The sequence below is a fragment of the Cervus elaphus genome, chromosome X (assembly GCF_910594005.1).
Source record: "Cervus elaphus chromosome X, mCerEla1.1, whole genome shotgun sequence".
Lineage (NCBI taxonomy): Eukaryota > Metazoa > Chordata > Mammalia > Artiodactyla > Cervidae > Cervus > Cervus elaphus.
The window spans coordinates 76,202,822-76,224,330 of NC_057848.1; the positions used below are offsets into that span (position 1 = coordinate 76,202,822).

Sequence of the window (21,509 nt, forward strand, 5' to 3'; positions counted from 1 at the left end):
ATGTGTCATGGGTTAGGACATCAGAAAATATAGAGTAAAGGCATGTAGATTTCTTACAGGGAACGTGTGCATCATTTCAAGAACTTTATGGCAAAACCGTTGGCTGTTCAGATGCCATTTTGTCTCTTGCTTGGTTCTTATTATCATTTCTGACTTTCCTTAGAGCTGGATGTGTCAAAGGATGCCAGGGCCAACACTTCCCAATATACCTTTAGAAAGTTCATTTGAAGGGTAATCAACCAAGATCTCCAGGCTTGTTCTAAGCCAAGACAGGGTATTGACTTCATCCCACTCCACTATTGACTGGTTGTGTGATAGTTGCCTCAGCATCCCCATCTTTAAATGGGGAGTGTTCTGAGTCTGATGATCTTTAGGAAGCTGACTAGATGAAGCTAGAATGATGGGCAAAGCAAAAGAAACATGGAAGGGAGAAGAGGCATAGGAGTAAGTAAGGAAATCAGTAAAGGGGGGCGCTCACTTGGCCAGTGTCTTCCCTTAAGTTCTCCACTGAAAGAAAAGTACATGGCAAGTGTGTGGTAGGTCTAGGGGTCATAGATGGGGGAGGATAACAGACAAAGATTTGAGTCACTGAGTTAAGGTTTAAAACCTCAGCAGAAAACTTCTCCGGTGGTCCAGTGGTTAAAAATCCACCTGCCAATGCAGGGGACACAAGTTTGATCCCTGGCCCGGGAAGTTTCCACATGCCACAGGGCAACTAAGCCTGTGCACAACTACTGAGCCCATACTCTAGGGCCAGTGAGCTGCAACTACTGAAACCCACGCCCTCGAGCGTGTGCTCCACAGCTCCACAGCAAGAGAAGCTACCGCAATGAGAAGCCTTCACACCCCAACAAGAAGGTAGCCCCAGCTCTCCACAACTAGAGAAAGCCCGTGCACAGCAATAAAGACCCAGTGACGCCAAAAATAAGTAAGTAAAAATAAAAAAAATAAAATAAAACCCCCGCAGAGAACAAACTTGAACACCGAAGAAACCAGCCGTAACATTTTTTATGCTTTGCTGACATATTTATTGATATATTTCCCCTTTACAGTTGATGGTGACAAAAAGCAGATGGAGCCCCACCCTACCCACCCACCCAATAAAATACAGACACAGATTTCATTCAGCATATACAAGCATTGGGGCGTGTCTAAATTCACCTCACTGGGTTACTAGAGCCAGGAGAGATTAGATCTTTGGGGCAGTCTGAGCACCTGAGGCCCAGGAATTGAGCAGGCCAATGCTGAAAAGAGGCTGCCACTCTGGGCCCTGCCACTGGGGTGCCAGCAGAGGCTATAGAATCAAATCATGGTGGAAAGAGCTGCCTAGCCCTGTCACATGACAGTGGGCTCCTGGGTAGTTTCCAGTGAGATCCACAGTCCCATAGAAATCTGTGCCTCAGGGTTCTCATCTGCAAAATGGGGATAAGAATCCTGCCCTGAATATATCACTGGGCTATGAGGCTCAAAATAGAAATAATTTGTCAAAAGTGCTTTTGCAAAAGGTAAAGTGCTGTACAAATTTAAGGGAATTCAATTGATTGATTGTGATTGTCAGAGTGCCCCCAGAAATAGGAGTGGACCTGCTCACAGGTCCAGGGGTCAAGGAAGTGGCAGAACTCCTATGCTGTGCCTCGACTGGGCACCAATCAATGCGGGTAATGCCCACAGCAGAGAGCAGAATTCCCTTAGTTTCTTGGCCCCGGGAAGTCACCATGGCCTAGCACCTGGGTTGGGGCTGGGAAAGTCACCGGGGAAGTCACAGAAAAGTCACAGGGGCCAAGGGGGAGGAAGAAAGGGGCATACAAAGCAGGGGGTCATTACTATCATCACACAAAAATAGACACCCACTGGATGCAAGGCATTGAACTGGTGGTGGAGATGAGCAATGAAGGCCTGCGGGGAGGGAAGAGGGAGGTGTCACAGCAGCAGAGGGAGGGGTACTGTCCTCACTTGCTGGCTCCCCTTTCCTCCTAAAGGAATCACGCCAGTGCCCATCCATATGCAGGGGAAGGGAGGGCAGGGAGACAAGAGTCAAGAATATAATAATTGGACCTAGGACCGAGATCCCCTCCCTGTTACGCTGCTGCCCGGCATCATTAGGAGGTGCCAGGATCAGGCAAGCAGCTGGTGTGTGCACTTTGAGGCTGAGGCCAGAGCTAGGCCCAGAGCACCACAAAGGCAGTGCTGGGTTTCTGGGAAAAGGCAGTGGGTGTTAGCCCTTTGGGGAGATGGCTAATCCGCTCACACATGGACACCATCTTAGGGAGCTGGTTGCTGAGTCTACGTTTCGAAGCCTGAGTGTCACACATGCCCCGGGAAGAACAGAGATGGGGCCATTCTACTTGAGATGGGCCACTAAGGAGATTTGGTGAACGGGCCAGGTGGGGTGCGACTGGCAAGGAGCCCTGCCAGCTGCCGGCTGGGGAAGGGGAAGGAAAGACATTCTCTGGTTGCTGCTTTCCTCCAACTCCCTTAGCAAAGGCTGTGGGACCTCCTGGGGAACTGGGGAGGCTGCCCCACAGGGTACCAGCTGGCACCTACAGGTTAAGGCAAACAAGCCAATAGATCACATTGAAGAAGAAGAAGGTGACTGGGAAAATCACTCGCGAGTAGTTATCCAAGCGGTAGACATGGATGAAGAGGCGGCCCTGCTGCCAGCTGCTGGCGTCACAAGTGGGGACCATGCAACAGTACTTATCGCACCACCTGCTGCAGCCAGCAGAGCGCCGGGGGCGGCTTGGCCTGGCGGCCTGCCGGGCTGGGCAGGATGGGCCTTCGTCTTCCTCACTCTCCCCCGCCTCCTCCTCCTCGGAGTCCTCAATGTCGCACACAAAAGCTTCCGGATGCTCAATGACAGGGATGCGCACACGGATCGGGGCACGAGGCTGAAAGGAAGGAGCAAAGAAGTCAGAACGAGTCAACGGAAGATGAATCAAGCCCAGGTGCTGTCTCAAGGATTCCCAAGGGCTCAGTGCTTGGCACTCTGTTTCTTTCCCCACACCCCCCACCCCAGAATTTCCACCATCACACCCGAAAATTTACCCAATGCCCCCAAAGCCCCAGGTTACCCCTCATTACTTGGTGAGCTGGCCACCCACGTGTCATGAGTGCCAGTGCCCTACTTGCATGCCTCCGTCCTCCAAAGCCTTGCCACCACTCCCATACCAGCTCATACATGGCGAAGTATGGGAGAACCACGGGGCGCTGTCCGGTTGTAGGTCAGGAAGTTGAGCACAGCAAACTCCATCAGAGCACAAAAGCAGAAGACGAAGCAGATAGCGATGTAGAAATCTAAGGCTGTGATATAGGATACGCGTGGGAAATTCTTCCGAGAGAAGGTGCCCAAAGTGGTCATGGTGAGTACAGAGGTGATCCCTGTGAAAGGAGATGAGTGGAGGTGGACGGCACCACTAGCTTATATATTACACTTTGGAAAGGCCCCCAGAAAAGGCAATTCTGTGCCTCAAGGAGATGCCTACTTCATCCACTTACCTAGAGAAGTCCTGGCTGGAGCAGATTCTTTCTTGATCCAAAAGGAAATCCAGGAGACCATTGTGGTCACAGAGGAAGGAACATAGTTATGAAAGGCCACAAAGCCAAACCGCCTGCTCACGTTGAAGTAAAGCGTCATGACTACAAAATCACCTGGAAGATATTTAAAAAATACCTCCTCACTACAGCACTGCCACGAGGGTGTCCCACATGCAGAAGGACATGCATACTAAGGGCCCAATAGGGGCTCATGGGATGCCCACCATGGTCCTCGGACAGAGGCACAGTAAGGCAATGCCACACACACAGACACAGAGGAAGCCCGAGAGGAGACTTACTGCCAGGCCCATGGTCAGTTAAGAGTCAAGCCAGGGCTAGAACCTTCATCACTTATTTCTCAGTTCACTGTCACACACCCCACATCCATATTTCCAGGATAGGGAGCAGAATAGTCAAGTGAAGACAGTAAAATCAGTTAGCCCTCTAGATATCAGAAACACATGGCTAATGTCCAGGTGGCTGACTGAGGCCTCCATGTCCACACCCTACTCTAAGCTAACCCTATCTACTCAGCTTCCTTGAGATAATGTGGATATTTATACCAATATTCGAACCCTGGACTCCTGTTCTTAGTCTATTATCCTTGCCCAAAATGAGTGTTTCAAGAAAATAGAAGACTTAGCTGAAAGTGAAAATTTCAGTCAGTCCTCTAGATGTTAGGTCTGCAGAACATACATCCACAAGGCTGACTGAGGTTTTCGCATTCATTGGGTATCGTGTCCTTGATGTTGGCTCTCAGCCTAGGCAGTGATGGTTTGTGCAGGACCTGAGGACAGCCTCTATCTCCACTTGACATCTTCTATTGGACCCTTCATGCTGCCTTATACTCTGACATGCCCAAACACTCTGCATGCTTATCATGACCCCCAGGGATTCTGGAGGTCTTTCTGAAGCCAGAATATCTCTTTTCACTCTCAACATCATGTTGGGTTTACAATAGTTCAAATTCTGGCTCCTCAGGGAAACTAAGCTCCAACTCTCCACTTCAGTGATGCTATAGAATTCACTGGCCTTATTAGGTGGGTTTTTAAACCTCTTTAGGGCAGGTCTCATCTGAGCCCTGTTGCTACATTCCTGCCCATTCCAGCCCAGCACAGCCTAGAACCCAGCAGATGCACAGCAACTCTTGCTGCTGCCTGGAAACAGTTCTGTAAAGTAGACCAGAACACTAACCTGTCCATGTGTCCTCCTATTTTAGAAAATAGATCACCTGCCCAGCAAGTCTGGGTATGTTGGGACTGAATGGGAAGACGAGCCTTTCCTACTCACCTTGGCAGCACTGACACTCAAGGGGCAAGACTTCTCAGAATCTTCTGGAAAAGGCCAGGAAGTTGCCTGGGGCCAGCTGAATACCTGTGTCCAGAATAGCAGCTTTGCGGATTGAACTCCTCCGGGGCTGCTGCAGGGACCACTCATCCTTACCTACTAGCCAGAATGTTTTTTATCAAGATCCTAGCTCCTTGTCCTGTGGTCTTGACTGCAATTAAAATGGCCCTATTTAGCTATAGCCACTCTGCACAAAACTTTGCTGAGTTAATATATTCTTGTTGCAATAAGATTGATTATCCTATCGGCTTTTTCTATTTTTATTTTGTCTATTTCACCAAAGAAGAACCTTCTCTACTTTTCAACAGATGGGAACTTATCCTTTAAGGCCAAGTGAAGGTACTAACACACACTTTCTTATTTCTGAGGAATGGAGGAGCATGGGTAAGGGAAAAAAGATATCTGGGGCTGAGGAGCCAGAGGGGGAGAAAAGCTATAAAGATGCTTCCTGCTCTTATCTGCCTCAACCAGAGCACAGTTGGTCACTGCACTGTCACAGGAACACAATGGAAAAGACCGTGTCCAGGGGACTGAGACTAGAAGGATGAGTGGAGCCAAAGCTTTGAAGAACAAAGGGGAGGAAAAAGAACTACAGCTGTATAGTCTATAAAATAATACGATCCAGGGTTGGAACCATAATACTGGCTCTTTGATCTTGACCCTGTGGAAGATTGACTAGATTTACTGGAAGCTCAGTAGTTCTAGGGAAAAAGAACTAAGTCTAACGAGTGGAAGTTCCAGAGACTTCAATTTCAGATGAACAGAGAGGTTTTTCCGATGAACAGTTGTCTAGCAAAGGAAGAAACTCCCTTGCAAGAAAGCAAAATGCTAATCATCAGTGAATTCTGTGTCAAAGGCTCAACAGCCAGCAGTGAAAGATGTCTCACTCACTGGGGGTAAGGCTCCTGAAGCAGAGATTCTCTGGTTGAAGGCCCAAAGTGGCCAGAGTACCAAGCTAGCACTGCATTCTAAACCCTTAGGAGCTTAGGACCTAAGTCTACTCCAGACAGAGTGAATTGCCCAGGGATTGACCGAAAGAGTTGGGACCAGTCCCAAAGATAACTATGATACTGAAGAAACCATGATTCAAGTTCAACTCATCTCTCACAGAACATAAAGGAGGGCTTCTCCTTTCTCTCACGAACTCTCCTCTCTTCCAAGGAGGGTGGGGTGCTTACCTATTGTCACTGGTGATGATGCTGCCTCTGGGGCTTTGTAGTCACTAGGGTACCATTTTGAAACAATGTACAATCATCTACTAAACGGAACCACTAGTGACTTGAAAGCCCTTGGGCCTTGTCTCCTGCTGCTTTTGATGATGGATCCCCACCTGTCTCGGGAAACCAAGGTGCAGAAACGTAAGAGGCATGCCAATGGTCAGCTGGCAGAAGAGCAAGGGTCCCAAGTCAAAGGGAGTAAAATTGCTTACCCAGAGCCCCCGAGAAAAAAGGAAAGTGCTTGTAAAGCAGCCTTCTACCCGTGTCTAGTACTGTGCAAGCAAAGCTCTAGCCAGATGAGCATGGACTATTCCTCACCCAGGGACCAACTCAACGAGTAAAGCAAAAGCAGATTTTCCGCCTAGCCACACGGAAGCCAAGCAAGATGCCTTCCATGGCAAATGGCTGGCTGGGTGACTGGTTCCATCCGCAGGCTGGAAATGGTGAAGGCAGAGCCGCCACTGCCCTGACTGGTCAGAATGTGTGAAAAGGCTGCTCCCGGAGCAGCCCCAGGGAGGCCCCTTGGCTCCTCATTCAGATCACCTAGGAACACAAGCAAAGAAACTCACATCTAATTGGGAGCTAAAGTATAAGAGACCCAGGACCCTCCCCTTTAGTCCTTGTGAGGGACAAGGTCAGAAAACCAATGATAACCATCCAAGTTGAATCCACCACGAAGCCTTTGACGGGAATCTGTGCGTGTCAGGGCTGCTCCTTTAAAAGAAATGTTGATATGGCAGGTATTGTAGCTGCTGAAACCTCTTCCAGATTATCCCAGCTCTCACATAGCTGATGACAGAACTTTAGCCTCCACCTCCCATCAGGACAGATTGAATCCCACTCAACTGGAACCACTTGGATTGCTTTGAGTATGGAGAACTCACATGACCTCCATTTCCCCAAGTGTCCAAGTAGGTCAGTTGTAACAAAGTGCTGGAAACCAAAAGGTCTGCATGACAAGTCTAGTTGCAAATTCTGACAGCAACAGAACTTTATCTACTCACCTACCCTCTCCGGGGCTTGGCAAAGCACTTACTTCTTTGCAGATGAGACTGAGACATAGTTACAAAGTCTCAGTTTCCTCTGCAAACAGTTATAAGTGCTTAGCATTTATAAGACAGGAGCCATGTTATATTGTCATGGAATGAGTACATAGCATTTGGATGAATGGATGGCCACCTTCAGTCATCCTTACCACCCTCCTGGGCCTCTGGCTAGCCCTGGCTCAAAGGTGCACTTACCAGCCAGGGTTGTGACAGTTTCAGTCGTGTTGCTCACTCCTGTAAAGTCAAACTGGAAGAGCTTCCAGGAATTACTCTCATTGATTTTAAGTGTGAAATTTTCCCACTCGTAGATTAGGTCATTCTCAGGATAGGAAACTGTAAGGCAATGTGGGAAGACGAGTCATGTGAGACTGGGAAGCCAAGCTGAGGCCTCCAACAGCATGGTGTCTGAGCAATGCCCTGGAGTCCTGACTCTGACTTCACCAGCTGTGGGGCCTTACTTATCTTACCTCATTATTGAAGTCCATCCAGTAAGTGCATTCACTTAGCATTCCTCAGTACCACGCCCTGTGCTAGACACACAGAGATGAGCAAGGCAGGAGCCCTGCCTTCAAGCATTCACATTTTATTGAATAAGACAGTGAGTATACATCTGTAATTGTTGGAATTCCTCTGAGAAACCTTTGCCCGTTGGACAGTGGGGAAACAAAGGAGGGAAAGATCAGTTGGGGACACACCCAGAAAAGACGATTCCATAGAGTGGGTGACATGCTCAGTAAGTCTTAAAAGTCCAGTATAAATATTCTCTGTACAGATGAGGCTGAAAGGGTAAGGAGTGTGTTCTTTGCACAGGAAGGTGAAAATGTCTCATGTATTATGGAAACGTTAAAAGTTCAGGACGGCTGGCTCACAGAAGATGGATGAGGTATGTAGGAGTGGATTGCAGGGGCCAGTTCATGAAGGGCCTTGAGTGCTATTTTAAGCAATTTGGAATTGATTCGAGAGTTCAGGAAGGATTTGAAACTAAGGAGTAACCTAGTCTAGATGATGCTTCCACTAGGTCACTCTAGCTCTTATATGAGGATGGCCTGTTGACAGGGAGACCAGTTATGGGAGCCCAATGCAATAACTCAGGCACAATAAAATGAACAAAGGCAGGAGTCAAAGCTGTGGCAGAGAGAATGCAGAGAAATAAGATCAATAGAGATTCTGGAGGGAACACCAACAGGATGTGTTGATTGGATAGATGTAGGAGGTGAAGAAGAAAGAAGCATCAAAGTTCTTGGCTTTGAAAACTGAGTGGTTGGTGGTGCCTTTCAATGAGACAGATGGGAACACAGAAGCAATGCATTTGTTTTGAGGGTAGAGGTTGGGAGGAGACTGTGTATTTAGTGTTGGACATGGTCAGCTTCAAAGTGCATATGTTGCAAAGTCCAAGTGGAAGATGACAAAGACCTAAACCAAGGTAGTAGTGACAGTGAAGATGGAGAGCAGACGTACTTGAGATACACTTTAGAGGCGGGTGACTGATTTGAAATGGGGTGGAAAGGAGAAGGAGGAAGCCAACATGAAGCCCAGGTTAAGCAACACAGCATTGTCAGCAGGAAAGGAGATGAGGATGGACTGGGAGGCCCTGGGCAACCTTGATACCATCTTAAGGGAAAAAAACAAAGGCAGAAACATGTAAGGGGCAAGGATGAGAAGAAGGGGCCCAGTGTGATGACTCTGGGGTCCCAGAAACCTAAGAAGGTACTCACAGCTAGAGAAAGACAGAGGGCAAGAGTGAGAGTCCATTGGAAATTTGAGCATGTGGAGTGAGCATCCAGCCTCAATGGTCATCCTGGAAGGGAGAAAGGAGCCTCATTAGGCTGGCCCTGAACACTTAAGTATCCACCCAGCTTGGGCCTGGGGACCACCACCAATGAGTGGCAATGGTGGGATTTGAGACAAAGAGCTCAAAGGAGAGACAAAAAGAGTTGAAGAACAACTTGGAAGTATCTGGTTACTCTGGCCTCCATCATCAGAGAAATGTATGGACCAGCTCAGATGGGCTTGTGTTTCTTGCTCATCCCAGCTTCAAGGACCTGTCAACACTCTCCCACTGTTTACCACCTCCCTGGCCCCATATCACCCAGATATCAGTCCCAGCTATGCCATAAACTCGGGCTGTGGCCTTAAGCAATATCTTCTTATTCTGAGGCTTTAGTATGTATGTCTATACACCAAGGGATTGAGCTCATGGTCTGGGAAAGCTGGAGGGGCCCTTAGAAGTATCATTCAGGATGAAACCTCAGTCCACGTTTCTTTGGCAAAAATTCTCAGAAGGGGAAGAAGAGTCACAGGAGGCAAGACTCCAGAAGCTTGACATACCTGATGGTGTACAACACCTTGCCATCCTTGTGGATGCGGACCATCTGGTTGGGCATGGTGATTGAGTGCTCATGGGTCCTCTTAGAATTCCTAAAAAAGGTGTCTGGGACCCACAGCAGGCTCACCAAGTTGCCACTCAGAACAAAGCTCTCAAAGCTGCCATTGAAACGAAGGCGTTCGTCATACCAAGTCTGGCAGAAGGTGATGTCAATGGTGTATTCCTGGTGGCAAGGATAGAAAAGCACACATTTGGGGCTGTGCAGACAAAGAACATTCCTGTGCCATCTTGTGATGGACCTATCTAATAGACAGGAGCCCACTCAGGTTTCCACAGAGGAAAATAGCATGGGTTTGGCTGAAGGACATTGTCTATTTCCATGTATTCCAGAAAGAAAAGAAAAAAAAAAAAAACCAAATGAATAGCAATCTGGGAAGACACATTTAACCTAGAAACAGACAGACAATGGTGGCTTAATTGTAAAGGTTGGGCTCATCACGTTGATACTCCCCTGTAGGACTATGATGCTACTCCAGTCAGGCTAACACCATCTGGGCTCCCACATTTCCATAGCAAATCAGAGATGTCAGGTCAAAATCATTCTAAACATTTGTAAACATATGCACCTTTGATTGCATACAATGAAGTTGCCCCTTTCAGCTTTTGTTTGGGGAGCACAGATGTTAATTAACCTATAAGTATTTGGTCTCTAGATATGGTCTATCGCATAAATTGTTAAATATCAAAAAGAAAGTTTAAGAGGAAGAAGTATGAGAAGCTAGAAATCTGCACCACTGGTATTGAAAGGAGGAAAACAAAAAGAATCTAATAGAACTGCAAGCAGCTTGAACAGAAAGTACTAGAACATGGCCAAGGTATAAACTTTAGGGCTAGTTCAATCTCCTTTACTTTAGAGGTCAGAGAGAAAGGAGTCTGTTCGAAATCAAACAAATAGTTAATGGGAACATACTGGCTCTGATGCTCAGAACACTACTGCCATGGCCCTGCCCTGGGACCACCTCCACCTGCCTTACTCTCCAGGGCTTACTCCACTTGTTCCAAGAATCCCTTTGGGGGTCAAGGTCCAGTTTTCCTCTGCAGGACCCCTAAGCCTTTCCTGTGAGTTTTTCCTGCATCAAATAATGAACACCACCAACCAGAAACCCACAACGAGGAGGCCTGTAGAGCCCTCGAGGTTAGGGAGCAGAGGTCAAGACATCTCTGCTTGCCTTTGCTGCTCAGGATACAAGGTGGTGAGAGCCACTGCCAATTACAGGGAGCCAGCCCCCCAAGGCTGAGAATGTTCCCTGGAGGAGTCCAGAGAATCACACAGGAAAAAGCCTGGCTACCATTCACATGCAGGGCCCCCGGCCCTGCCCTGTCAAGCCACACCAGCCCTCACGAGTGGCCTTCAGGGTGGCTCTGCACTCCTGTGTGGCTGGCAGCTCCAAACCGGCCTGCAGAACTGCTGAGTAACCAGAGGAAGCCTCCCCACTACGGTGCACACTTGCTCCTGTGCTATACTCTCGGGTTTCAAACAAGCATTTCATTTCCATTTAACCGGATTCCAACTGTAAGTTCAGGACACACTAACTGATAACTAACGGTTCACTTTTTCCCGTCTGACAAGGGGGCTTGTTTTCTCTCCCTGAGGACAAATCCTGTGCTCTCCACAACCTCTGATTTATGACTGAAGGGTATTGGAACTCCTCCTCACCAAGCACCACTCTCTACAGTATCACCGGAGAAAAACAGGCTATGTACAAGGACTGGGACCTTCCACGGCTTTAAGGAACTATGGGGAACTATGCAGACAGCCAGACTTCTCTGGGAAATTTAATACCACATGAGTGTTCGGAATCTTCTAAAGGCACTTGGCCCAGGCTAAAGTAACATGTTACCGGCCAAAGAAAATCAAGTTGTTGGCTCCTCTTTGGACCAGTTCTGTGTTACATGCCAGGTTTGGTAAGGGCTGGGTCATTAAACTGTATCCCTCAGGCTTGTCAGGTAGCAGTCCTTCCCGTGAGATTAGTGCTGCTGACAAGAGTAGGAACACAGCAAAGGCTCTTGCAGATGTTAGAAACAGATTTCCCCAAATTACATCTTACACACATAACAAGGAGGTGGTAGCCACAAATTTTCTACTACTCTTCAGGCCACTTTCACCATGCTCCCACCAATGATCTGAAAGGTGCCTTTCTTATTAAGAGTAAATGGTGGCTATGATGATGGGATCAGAGGACCTCAACCTCTGGCTCAAAACCCAGTATTTCTTGGTTTATCAACAATTTTAGTCAAACTAATTGCTAAATTCATACTTATTTTAGTGGTAAGCACATTGATGACAGCAAAGAATAAATCTGATATCAAGGGAAGAGGGGGAAATAGCTTTAAAATGTCAACAGAAACTCAAAAAGATCTGACTGCTCTCACATTTCTCTTCTTCCTTCTTACTTCCCCAAAGTTTGTGGCTTCAATCGTGAGCACTTTTTCTCCTGCTCTTGTTCGCTCTGAGGGAAGTCACCCGCCTCACGTGAGCTGCCCTGTGGGGAGGCCCACATGGCAAGGAATGTGGAAAGCCTAGAGACAGTAGCCGGAGAACTAAGCCCTGCCAACAACTACGTGAGAACTTAGAAGTGGACCCTCCCTTAGTCAAGTCTTCAGATGACACTCCAGTCCCAACTGACACCTTAACTGCAGCCTTGGGAAACCCTGAAACAGAGAACCCAGCTAAATCATGCCTGGATTCCTAACCCACATGATTATTTGTCACTTTAAGATACTATGCTTTGAGGTTAATTTTTGCATGAGTGAGTGAGTGAGTAAAGTCGCTCAGTTGTGTCTGACTCTTTGCGACCCCATGGACCATAGCCTACCACGCTCCTCCATCCATGGGATTCTCCAGGCAAGAGTACTGGAGTGGGTTGCCATTTCCTTCTCCAGAGGATCTTCCCGACCCAGGGATCAAACCCGGGTCTCCCACATTGTAGGCAGATGCTTTACCTTCTGAGCCACCAGGGAAGTCCTAATTTTTGCATGGCCAATGCATAAGTATGTTGTGCCCCAAGAATCAGGCAAACAAAGCATCACAGTGGGGAACCCCACTCTTGCATTCAGCCTATGTAAACACCTTGAGCTTCCATGAATATTTACTTACCTTTGAGTGTGTATCCGCAAGTACTATCTCAGAGCCTAGACACTTAGCTCACCCAGTCACATGGTGCTTGTTGGGTACCAGGGTGTATGCTAAAACTGTGTCTGCCCTGGGCTAGGCCGAGGCTATGGCTGTGATGGAGTTGGTTACTCCAGTCTTCCTCATTATTAGGCTCCACAGATGAAAGTGACATTTGTAAAACATCTTTTATAATTCATTTGCTTAGCTAACATATACTGGGTCCTTGGCATCAAGGAACCCATAGTTGAGAGAGCAAGGCAGACACAGAGTACATAATTACAATACAATGAGGTAGAGAAGTTCAGGTAAACAACTGTGATATATGCTAGAAAGGTCTGAGAGTCAGAGAAAGGAGTGTGGTGTGAGTAAAAAAGGGAGCAATTAGCAGCTGTAGAAGTCAGGGAAGATGTCGTGAAAGAGATGTCATTAGAGTTAAATCTTGAAGGATAAGGTGAAAAATTGGAAAAATGCCATCCCAAAGTGGAAATCACTTGAACAAAGACTCGGAAGTACAAGATAGCCTGGGAACACCATACGCTAGTGTGACTGGTGCATGTGATCTCTAAAGGAGTGAAAAAAAAATAAAACTAGAGCCCTGGGTTGGCTGCCGACATGGAGAGCCTTGGCTGCTAGAGTGTGCGGTTGAATTTCATGCTATAAGCAGGGCTGGGACTACGGGAGGCATTTCACGCAGGAGGCTGGGTTAGTAGGTGGACTGGGGCAGGCAGAAACCTTGCATTTTGTATATATCAAGTAGGAGCTCATGCAGGCTAACTGGGGACAGCAGTGACAGTAGGATGAACAGCAGCAGTAGCAAAGGAGATAAGAAACTAGGGCAGAATTAGAGAAGCAGTCCTAGAGCAACAGTTGATAACTACAGGATTAAGTCCATAAAAATCATTATCAGAAGAAAAGAGTCATTCCACTGTGTTGTTTAAAGCTGCTTTATTATTTTTATTTTGAACGAAATACTGGAAGATACAGTCAGGATTCCTAAGGTCCTCTTCAGGCAGCAAGGAACTTACCCCTTTCAGTCTCCTTCTCAAGTCCTTGTTGGTTAAAATCCACCACCCCCCAAAAAAACTCTTTTGTTACAGACACAGAAAAACCAAGTACTTGAAAAGCCTCATGGGTCAGCTCCCTAGGCTAGAAGATGCTATAAATCAAAGCTCAGTACTCACCATGTCCATGATAGAGAGAGGCCCAAGGGTGTTGACAGACAGTTCAACGGTGACCACAGTGGGTCTCTCTGTAAAGTAAGCAGAAGTGGTAGAGGTAAGTGTCAAACAGAAGTGTGGGGCAAGGGAGGGTTTGGTCAGCGGCGAATAAAGGGGGTAAGGGTTAGACTACATGGTTTCAAGATCTGATACCATTTCTTTCTTTCTTCTCTCATGAAAAGGCCCAATTTATAGACTGTTAAGAGTTGGACATACCTCAAAGGTCAATCATCTAGTCCAGTCATCTCATTTTATAGTTGGAAAAACTGAGGGTGACAGAAGGGAAAAATCTAGACCAAAGTCAATAGCATTGCTGAGACCAGCACTGACATCTCTTACTTGATACGTCAGCGACAGCTATTCCTGCCCACATGCAGGACACCACCATCTACACCCCAGGCCCATTCTCCACACTTAGGCCCTCAATCCTCCTCCCCTCCGGGGCCTGGGAGATTTATGTCCTGCTACTCACCTCCAATGCCAGGGCGCAGTTTGTAGTCATAGTTATGGAAGATGCCATCCAGGATTTCCGTGGCTGTTGGCATTTTGCCACGTTTCTCATGGGTACCAACAGCAGTGGGCTTTATTTCTTCAGAGGAGAGTTCCTTTTCAGGAGGCTGGGGCTTTGGGCCATAGACCTCATCATCACTGGCAGAGGATCCCTCCTCTGATTCAACTTGAGGTCCTTCAATGCTAGAACATAAAAACAAACAAGTGAACCTCTGTCCTCCACTCTGAGCAGACCCAGCTGGTGCCTCCTGGGACAGAGTGAATAAGTCGGCAACCCAGAGCATAGTTAAAGAGTACCTGGTAACAGTAAATCAAGAGCCAGATTATTCTTGTTAATTTCTTCTAAAACTTGCTGCTCTCCATTGGAACTTCCCATGCTCTCCATCTTTAATGGTCATTCTTTATTCAACAAAAATCAATAACAAAAGCAAGTTCGAGATTTTAAAATAATTTTTCAAAGTAAAAGCAAGAGGAGGTGGGTATATGAACTCTAGCCAATCAGCTGCCATTACTAGTCTTGGTCTCCAGTCTGCCTGACCAGTGCCACCTGGGAGCAAATGGGCAGGCAAAGGGCCAGGGTTGTGAGGAATGCTCAGGAAAGCCAGAGCACTCTCTCCCAGAGAGGGTCAGAACACTGCATGCCTTTGCTTTAGTGATACTCTACTACATTGGAGCTGGGGGCCAGGGATGGGGGAAGCTCTGAGCACTGAGAGAAAACAAAGACTATCATTTAGGAAAGAGATGGTCAACAGGAATCCAAACTGAGTGCCACAGCCGAAATATTACACAAAGAATTAAACTTAAAAATTTTTAAAACTTAAAAAAGCCACCTGCAAATGTATAAAACACATGAGATATGGTGTTAGAAATCAGAGTCATGCTTCCTTTGCTGGGAGGCAGTGAGGGAGGGGACACCAGGCAGCTTGAGGTTCTGGTCGTATTCCACTCCCTGATGTGGGTGTTTTGATATCAGTGTGAATCATTTTTGGACAACTTGTCAGCCGTGCACTTATGGTTTGAGCACTTTTCTGCATATATGTTCTAATTTTTTAAAAAAGCATTTTGAAAAATTAAAGTGCTAATAAAAATCTGCTAATATATGGACCTTATATGAACCCTGATTTTAAAGGGCAAACCATAAAAAACAAAACAAACACAACACAACAAAACAAAAAAAATTTATGATACAATAAGGGAGATTTGAATATTGACTGGCTAGTTTTTTCAGTGTGAAAACATTCTAAACATTTTTGATGTAATAGTGGTATTTTATTCTGTTTTTGAAGTCCTTACAACTAGAAATACATACTAAAATAATTACATATGAAATGATATGATGTCTGAGATTTGCTTTAAAAGAATTTAAGCTGGAAATAAAGAGTGGGTGGGATACATAGAAAATAAGACTGCCTATGAGCTGATAATTAATGAGGCTGGTGATGGGTACATGGAGATTCACTCTACTGTTCTCTGTACTTTTCTGTCTTTGAAAAAATTTATAATTAAAAGCTTTTTCAAAAGCCATCATCAAAATTAATCTGTGATGTTGGAAGGCAGGAGAGTGTTTTCCTTTGGGGAAGAGGGTGTACTTGAAACGGGCAGAGTGGTGAAGCTGGTGGGGGTGGGGGAGGGGACAGGCAAATTTCTGTTTCCTGGTCTAGGTGCTGGTTAAATGGGCATGTTTCCTTTGTGAAAATCCACTCCTGGTTTCTACACTCTTATATCTCGGTTACACTTACAAAATTATTTTATAGTTTACAAAATCAATTAGACAACTTGCTCCCTCAAAGAAGGGGTTAACAGGGCAGGAGATGTGAGTATGGCCTCTGTACTGCAGACCAAGGGAAGGCCAACTTGAGCAGCACAATGCATGCTCCCGCAGTATTTCAAACTCTAAAAATTGCTTAATTGGCATCCAGATGTGCCAAGTTGATGCCATTTATCACGTCTGAGGTGGCTCATTCCCACTGTGGGCAAGGGAAGAACTGGGCTTGGGGAAAGCAATTTCCATTTCTAATAGCATATCCAGAGATGCCCTCTTTCCCTGAGGCTCTTCCCTCTGTCCTCTGAATAGATCATGCCAGCCTCCGTGGGGCAGGGAAGGGGGGTGCGGGGGGATGGAGAAATAGGGGACTGCAAAATTCGTGACTTGACTGGGAGCATGGCATGATCAGGACTGTTAGCCAAGAGCCTGCCATGACCCCTCCCAGAAGTCCACAGCCAGCCAGAATCCCTGAGTTTCCAGGGGCAAACAAACAAACAAGCAAAGGCCCAAAGACCACCACAGCCTCTCTGGTCCCAGAATATGTCTGCCATGAAAATGAGATCAGAGGGTCTTGAGGCTGCTGTCATCTGACAAATTGCTTTTGCCAGTAAAAAATTTCAAACAAATCAAAAAGCCCCGTCATCCTGGGATCTTGGGGTTAAGAAGCTGCTGACAATGTATATACCTTTCCTCAGCTCACCATTAAGCCAACTTTCACGGCTAGAAATAATAAAAACATGAAAAACACTCATGCACAGGACTAGTGGGGATCTTCCCATGGGGCTTTTCGGGCATCCACATCCCTCTTGATGCGATGGTCCAAGATGGAGCTGAATTTCTGCAACCCCTCCCCCACAGAGAATGCTCAGGCAGCTGGCTGGGGAAAGGGAAGAGAATATGAGAAGGGCCACTGGACTGCTTTTCTTTTCCCCATATGAGTCTTCTTTTTCAAAACCTTACAGATGGAGAAACTGAGGCCCAGATGGAGGAAGGAGTTGTGCCCAGTGTCATACAAGTGGTTTTAAGCTGAGCCTGGACCCGAGCTAGGTGGTTCAAGATGGCCCGTGCCAGCACACCCCACTGCCACCTCCCCAGCTCTTTAATGACGTCACAGGTTACCATGTGGACAGTGCCTGAGCAGACAGTGTGAGTTACTGCAGTCCTTCCCCCTGGGCTGGAAGGGTAGTTTCCATCACAACAGCCCCTCTTCCCTGTTGGTTTCCTTTCTGCTCCCCTCCCCCCTTCTGCACTCCTATATCCCTCTTTTGCCCCAGTCACCATGTCAGCTCTCCCAACTCGTCCAGTTCACATCTGGAAGGATGTGGATGACTGGAAATTCCTAGCACGCATTCAGAAATATTTATCAAGCCCCCTGATGAGGCCAGCCCCCCTTCTCACCAGGGCACCAATAAGCCAGCAACCAGCTACACAGCCCTGCCCCTGATGAGCTGAAGTTTTCTGGGGTGGGGAGAGAAGCCATCTCCCCAGTGCTCCTCCCCAAAACAAAAAAGCAAGACAAGTCTAGTGGTGGACGCTTCTAGAAAGATCAGGAAGCTTAGGAACTTGTGACAGTTGGAGCTGAATGGAAAACCATCTAAAAAATGTGAAGCAGTCCTCTTTCACTCTCAGAAGACAGGGACGCAGGGGATAACCTTCCTGGCAAAGTCCCAGGACCCCAGGAAGGTGTGAGGGAAGCCGGCTGCTCCAGGGAAAATCTGCTGTTGGTCTTTGGAAGAGTGGGAGGGGTTGAAATGCAGGATCCAAAACCACAGACCTCCGAGATGACCATTCTTGACCCCTGGCTCCAGTCAGCCAAGACCCAGCAGGGCGTCTGGGGGCATTAGGGAGGAAGAGGGAATCTGGCGGTAGAGGGGGATGGGGTGGGAACTCTTGGACTAAACCAAGGCTCCTGCCTGGGACTGGCACCAAGAGGAGCGGCGGGAAGGGAAGCAAGTAAAGTCAGAGTTGTCTGGCACGGTGCCTGGTACTCACTAGGCGCTCAGAAAAGAGAGGAAAAAAATTTTTTTTCGAACGAGAGAACACACTAGCCAACACTCAAACATTTTAAACGTAGTTTCTTCCCCCTGCCCGCACACCCCTCTGGGCGCCACGTTCCCAAAGTCCCCCCAGTCCCCAGAGGCGCGAACCTGCCCAGGCTGGTCACCTCTTCCCAGGGAAGGCTGGGAGGTGGGGGGGCGGGGGGAAACGATCGATCCCAGGCCGCTGCAGTGGTTTGGAAAGGGGGGTTCCGAGGGGGCAAAGGGAGGGGTCACGGGAGCGGCCAGGTGACAGGCGTCCCATCTTCCTTCCTTGGCGCCCCTTCAGGGGCCCGGGGCTCCCATCCTAGGGGAAGCGGGGCGAAGGCTGGCCGCGTGCGTCGAGCGGACGCGGGAACAGGGTAGATCGTGCGAGGGCCTGGGGCAGGCGGGGAGTGGGGCTCGAGGAACACGGGGTGCGGGGGTCTCAGGAGCCGGCCTCACTCCGGGGGAGAGGGAGCGGGGCCTGGGCGGGGACTCCTGGGTCCAGGGCTGGAGACTCACCACGGAAGGATTACCAGCGTGCCCAAGAGGATCAGGAGAACTTTGGTCGACATTGCGGCAGGGACCGGCGCGACCACCTGTGCGGAGGTCGCTGCGCGCGGTCTGGCCGCACGGAGCGCGGCGTGGAGGGTTTTGTCGGGCTCCAACTTTCACTCCTCCCACTCGCCCCGCCCCGCGCCCCCCAGCCTGGCTCCGCCCCCTAAGCCCCGATGGAAATCTCCGACGACGTGTACGCGGCTGCGGCAGAGGGAGGGGTGGCTCCGGCCAGGCGCGGGGAGGAGGAGGGAGACAAGGAAGAAGCCAGGTCGCCAAGGCCCCCCGCCCCCCACCGCCGCCGCTGCGGCGCTGCCAGACAGCCAGGGGCGGGGGACGTGGGGGAGGGAGGAGGAGGCGAGCCGGCGGTGCGCGGGCCCCAGGCAGGGAAACCGGCGGGCCGCCGCTGCGGCTGGGAAAGGGACTGCAGGCTAGGCCCGGCAGGGGCAAGATGCGGGTGCTGCGACCCCTGGCCCTGCCAGCCCGCTGGTGCGCCACGGGATCGCACTGTGGCTTCCAGCCCTTGTCTTCTCACACCCCTCGCCACCACCTGTTGCACCTCATCACTTTTCCAAGTCCCCTGGCCTCTGAGATTTCTCCCCACCCTCACTCCACACCTCCCAGCCCTTCAGAGCGCATTCCTGGACGTCCAAAGGAACCTGGGTAACTTAGCACCTTCCTTGGCACAGTGGGAAAAAGAAAAGACTTGAGAGTCTCCCCAGGAAACTCTGATCTGAGTTAGTTACTATGTGGGCCATTTCCCCAGGTATTTGGGGTGGAGGAGGACCCACCACCAGAGGACCGGGCCAAGGCATTCACTGGAGGACTTTGTCTGAACCCAAAGGAAACTGATGGCAATTTGGCTCCCAGTTCAGCGCCAGGGCCTGGGTGTGAGAGGGAGCACCTGGAGGAGGGGGAGGAGGTTGGAAACCCCCTTTCCCAGATTGATTGCCCCTATCTTTCCAGAGGCTTGGCCCCTGGTGACCCCCAGAGGAAGTGAGAAGCACCTAGAGGTGGGGGGTGGGATCACTGACCCCTTTCACAGGGAACATCTCAAGTCTCTCTCAAGCATCCTTGGACTTTGTCTTTCTCACCTAGAAGCTCATGATTCACTTCAGAGGGGAAGGGATTGCAGAGATTTGCCTGTGCATCTGATGCCAAACACTAGCAGCATCCTCAGGTGTTGCTGTACAAGGGCCTGTGAGCTCCTTGGACAGGCTTTGCCATTGTTTTGCTCAGTGGCTAAGTCATGTCTGACTCTTTGCAACCCCGTGGACTGTAGCCCATCAGGCTCCTCTGTCCATGGAATTTTCCAGGCAAAAATACTGGAGTGGGTTGCTATTTCCTCCTCCAGGGGATATTCCCAACCCAGGGATCAACCCTGCGTCTCCTGCATTGGCAGGAGGATTCTTTACAACTGAGCCACCTGGGAAATCCTGGCTTCGCTGGCGCATGCTAATCTAATACACTTTCTCCATCACCCCACCCCCATCTCATCACTATATTTTGTCATCTTCAAGACAATGCTCACTAACTGATGATGTTCTTGGGCATTTGTTTGTGAGTTTGTTTATGGAACGTTTCACCACTGGAGTAAGCTCAGTGCCAAAAAAAGAAAACCAAACCAAACCATACAAAGAGTCTGTCTGGTTTTTCACCGTATGCCTGAAACTTAAGATGGGTTTTGGGCACACAGTAGGCACCCGACAAAGATTTGTTACTGGCCTGTGTGCAGTTGTGTGTGTCTTAGTGCCACTGATTTCACTGGTATCTGCTCCCTTCAGACTTTGCAAGAGAGAAGAGACTATAGGATACATTCAGGCATCCTGTGTATATCCTTCCCAGCCATGTGGCAGGGCTAGCCTCGTGGGCATGTGGCCTGTGCAGTGAGACAACCCTGCACACAGAGGTGCCTCATGCTTTCATGCTTTGTCACCTTCTTGAAATTCTTAATAATTTTTGAACAAGTGGCCCTGCATTTTTATGTTTCCCCAGGGACCTGAAAGTTATGTAGTCACTCTTGCCCTAGGAAACGCTGGGCTGGATGAAGCACAAGCTGGAATCAAGAGTGTGGTGAGAAATAACAATCACCTCAGATATGCAGATGACACCACCCTTATGGCAGAAAGTGAAGAAGAACTAAAGAGCCTCTTGATGAAAGTGAAAGAGGAGAGTGAAAAAGTTGGCTAAAGTTCAACATTCAGAAAACTAAGATCATGGCATCTAGTCCCATCACTTCATGGCAAATAGATGGGGAAACAATGGAAACAGTGGCTGACTTTATTTTGGAGGGCTCCAAAATCACTGCAGATGGTGACGGCAGCCATGAAATTAAAAGATGCTTACTCCTTGGAAGGAAAGTTATGACCAACCCAGACAGCATATTAAAAAGTAGAGACATTACTTTGTCAACAAAGGTCCGTCTAGTCAAGGCTGTGGTTTTTCCGGTAGTCATGTATGGATGTGAGAGTTGGACTATAAACAAAGCTGAGTGCCAAAGAATGGATGCTTTTGAACCATGGTATTGGAGAAGACTCTTGAGAGTCCCTTGAACTGCAAGGAGATCCAACCAGTCCATCCTAAAGGAAATCAGTCCTGAATATTCATTGGAAGGACTGATGTTGAAGCTGAAACTCCAATATTTTGGCCACCTGATGCGAAGAGCTGGCTCATTGGAAAAGACCCTGATGTTGGGAAAGATTGAAGGCAGGAGGAGAAGGGGATGACAGAGGATGAGATGGTTAGATGGCATCACCGACTCAATGCACATGAGTTTGAGTAAACTCCGGGAATTGGTGA

The 21,509-nt window shown here is 48.4% G+C and overlaps 1 protein-coding gene across 2 annotated transcripts; it reads right to left on the bottom strand.

Moving 5' to 3' along the window:
• Positions 1-1,013: 1,013 nt before the first annotated feature.
• Positions 1,014-18,816, bottom strand: GABRE (gamma-aminobutyric acid type A receptor subunit epsilon). 2 transcript variants are annotated; one of them, XM_043896565.1, is made up of 9 exons: positions 18,678-18,816; positions 14,335-14,555; positions 13,827-13,894; positions 9,473-9,693; positions 8,860-8,942; positions 7,340-7,477; positions 3,496-3,648; positions 3,179-3,378; positions 1,014-2,888 (listed from the first exon to the last, which is right to left on the bottom strand). In XM_043896565.1, the coding sequence occupies exons 1-9, from the start codon at positions 18,728-18,730 to the stop codon at positions 2,541-2,543; spliced, it is 1,485 nt and encodes a 494-aa protein (XP_043752500.1). In that variant the 5' UTR covers positions 18,731-18,816; the 3' UTR covers positions 1,014-2,540. The 2 variants fall into 2 exon arrangements, with proteins under 2 accessions (XP_043752500.1, XP_043752501.1); XM_043896566.1 differs by lacking the exon at positions 18,678-18,816 and adding an exon at positions 14,670-18,605.
• Positions 18,817-21,509: the final 2,693 nt, after the last annotated feature.

Coding starts and splice junctions, on each gene's coding strand:
- GABRE (XM_043896565.1), bottom strand. CDS start 18,730: ATGTCGACCAAAGTTCTCCTGATCCTCTTGGGCACGCTGGTAATCCTT. Junction 14,556..18,677: donor ACGCTGGTAATCCTTCCGTG/GTGAGTCTCCAG, acceptor TTTATGTTCTAG/CATTGAAGGACCTCAAGTTG. Junction 2,889..3,178: donor GTTCTCCCATACTTCGCCAT/GTATGAGCTGGT, acceptor CCTTCCTTTCAG/CCTCGTGCCCCGATCCGTGT.